This window comes from Cynoglossus semilaevis, chromosome W (genome assembly GCF_000523025.1).
Source record: "Cynoglossus semilaevis isolate Cse_v1.0 chromosome W, Cse_v1.0, whole genome shotgun sequence".
Taxonomy (NCBI): domain Eukaryota; kingdom Metazoa; phylum Chordata; class Actinopteri; order Pleuronectiformes; family Cynoglossidae; genus Cynoglossus; species Cynoglossus semilaevis.
This window is the reverse complement of record NC_024327.1, coordinates 13,019,466-13,022,316: the sequence shown is the minus strand read 5'-3', so window position 1 is coordinate 13,022,316 and position 2,851 is coordinate 13,019,466. Positions and strand designations below refer to the sequence as shown.

Genomic DNA, 2,851 nt, shown 5'->3' with positions numbered 1-2,851 from the left:
AAGAGGCAGATGGAACAGGAGAAAGAACATATTGACGGTCAGTTTCCATTTGATTTATGGAGTAAATAAAATGCAGATAGAAACTGGGTTGGTGCATTTTGGAAAAGAAAACACTTTTTTTCATTTACTTTTCTACACAGTCAGCAAATGACCTTTGACCAACTACTGCCAGTACTCCATGGGAATAGTTGCTCTTTGCACGAATAGCGTCGGGTGAACAGCCATTCGTATCAGCCAATCTCCAACAAGCTGATCGAAGCAGTGGAAGACCAACACTTAACACATGGAGACACTGGCAGTGTTGGTGAGTTGTGTTAGCTGTAAGTAAGCAGCACTTTTAAATATACATATCATAATGTGTAAATCATAAATCATATTAACAAACAGCTAGAATGAACATGAACACAAAGAGTGAGAGGAGACAGTGTCATCATCACTAAACTGTTAGCGAAGCAAAGGTAAAGCTAAGCAAAGTTTAAAAAACATGTCTTTTGGATGATGTCTTCCAAAAGTCTGACAGATAACGAACTTAAAGGTACAGGTGTAGAATAGTAGGATTTCCATTCCCTTACACAGTTTCCCTGAAAATCTAGTTATCTAGTTCAGTGGTCCCCAAGCCTTGGGCTGTGGACCGGCACCGGTCCATGAGTCAATTAGTACCGGGCCGCACAGAAAGAATGCATAACTTTCATTATTTCCGTTTTATTTATGATCTGATTCTGAACGATGTTTTATTTTGATTTTAATTCTGAACAATGTTTCATTTTAATTACCGGATTCTCTCTGCCGCATTCTATGACTCACTCTTGATACATGTCAAGATGCTGGCCTCGGTCACATGTCTTACCTACATCCGCTGCCTTCTTAAAAGATAAGTAAAACATAATACACACCGCTAAATTGAAACCCTCAAGCTAGCAAAAAGAACAGAAAACAAACATCTTTGGAAAGTTTCTTTGCATAGGGTAAAAGAGCCAGTGAAGACAGAAGACAGAAGTTGAGCCTTTGTCACAACCTGCTGCACATGATGTACCGGGATTCTCAGTGCTGGTCGTACACATTTCAGACCTTTTCGTGTATGAGTCGTTTAAGAACTCAGCTGGAGCCTGTTCCTGCTCGCCTGCTCTACTCAAAAGGAACACCTGTCCAGTTGTATGAACGCTCAGTGTACAGTGACAGGTGAGTCAGCGTCAGATAAAAAATATCCAGTCAAATGTAAAATAGAAGCCTAGGTGCGAATCTGTGATCTGAAAGATGGGTTTGAAAATGTCCTCTTTCATTAAAAAATATTTTATGGACTATGAGAATAATGATTTATTAGATGATGATGGAAGCATTATTCATGTAAATATGTTTATTTTTAAAACATTTATTATTTCTTTATTATCATAAAATCATCAGTAAATAATAACTTTTTGCTTTATTATCTTATGAACCAATTCAGCATTTTCTAGGTTAGGTATATATTTGCCCTCAACATGTTCAAGCTGGGATGCATCAACTCCACAGAGTGGGCAGTCTGCCAGGACTGGCACTCCTTTGTGGTGGAGCAGCTTGGACACCAGGTGGAGCTGGAGGGTATTATCTTCCTCAGAGCCACACAATGAAGTTCATTGTCATCGCTACACCCTTATTTTTAGCAGTGTGTGAGGATGGTGTCTGTAAAAGATTTCACCGTATGTTTGTATGAAATACGAAAGAGGTAATACTTTTTATTTTATTATTGCGTGATTACTGTGCATATACTGCTATATACCTTTAGTTCTATACTGTATGATGCTATGTCTGACCCATTGTGGTTGTAATGCTACTTTTATTCCCCAGGTAAAGAACTTTTTTCTCTTCTGTCTTTGTGATAAGACAGTCATCAATGAGAAGAAACAAGAAAAACATCAGTTAGTTGTCTGCGTTGACTCATCTGTGAACGCCATCCATCCATCCATCCATCTTCAACCGCTTATCCGGGGCCGGGTCGCGGGGGCAACAGTCTGAGCAGGGACACCCAGACTTCCCTCTCCCTCGACACTTCCTCCAGCTCTTCTGGGGGGACCCCAAGGCGTTCCCAGGCCAGCCGAGCGACGTAGTCGCTCCAGCGTGTCCTAGGTCTTCCCCTAGGTCTCTTCCCAGAGGGACGGCACCCGAGCACCTCCCGAGGGAGGCGTCCGGGGGGCATGCGATGTAAATGCCCAAGCCACCTCAGCTGACTCCTCTCGATGTGGAGGAGCAGCGGCTCTACTTCGAGCTCCTCCCGCGTGACAGAGCTCCTCACCCTATCTCTAAGGGAGCGCTCTGCCACCCTGCGGAGAAAGCTCATTTCAGCCGCTTGAATCCTTGATCTCGTTCTTTCGGTCATGACCCACAACTCATGACCATAGGTGAGGGTAGGAACGTAGATTGACCGGTAAATTGAGAGCTTCGCTTTTCGGCTCAGCTCCTTCTTCACCACAACGGACCGATACAGCGACCGCATTACTGCGGCCGCAGCACCGATCCGCCTGTCAATCTCACGCTCGATTCTACCGTCACTCGTGAACAAGACCCCCAGATATTTGAACTCCTCCACCTGAGGCAGGACTTCATCCCCGACCCGAAGGGTGCATACCACCTTTTTCCGGTCGAGAACCATGGCCTCGGACTTAGAGGTGCTAATTTTCATCCCAGCTGCGTTACACTCTACTGCAAACCGCCCCAGTGCATGCTGCAGGTCCTGGTTCGAAGAAGCCAACAACACCACATCATCTGCAAAAAGCAGAGATGAAATCCGGTGGCTACCGAACTGGACCCCACCCGACACCTGGCTGCGCCTAGAAATTCTGTCCATGAAAATAATGAACAGAACCGGTGACAAAGG

General features: G+C 44.6%; 1 protein-coding gene across 1 annotated transcript; it reads left to right on the top strand.

Moving 5' to 3' along the window:
* The first annotated feature begins 283 nt into the window (after nucleotides 1-283).
* LOC112486339 (deoxyguanosine kinase, mitochondrial-like) lies at nucleotides 284-2,007 on the top strand. Its single transcript, XM_025052714.1, has 3 exons — nucleotides 284-304; nucleotides 965-1,179; nucleotides 1,460-2,007. Exons 1-3 carry the CDS (start codon nucleotides 284-286, stop codon nucleotides 1,605-1,607), a joined length of 384 nt encoding a protein of 127 aa, XP_024908482.1. The 3' UTR covers nucleotides 1,608-2,007.
* Nucleotides 2,008-2,851: the final 844 nt, after the last annotated feature.

What these genes read in the sequence shown, in the direction of transcription:
- LOC112486339 (XM_025052714.1), top strand. Translation starts at nt 284, where the DNA reads ATGGAGACACTGGCAGTGTTG. An exon ending in TGGAGACACTGGCAGTGTTG is followed by an intron (nt 305 to 964) that starts GTGAGTTGTGTT and finishes TTCTTTGCATAG; the next exon opens with GGTAAAAGAGCCAGTGAAGA. An exon ending in CGCTCAGTGTACAGTGACAG is followed by an intron (nt 1,180 to 1,459) that starts GTGAGTCAGCGT and finishes TTTCTAGGTTAG; the next exon opens with GTATATATTTGCCCTCAACA.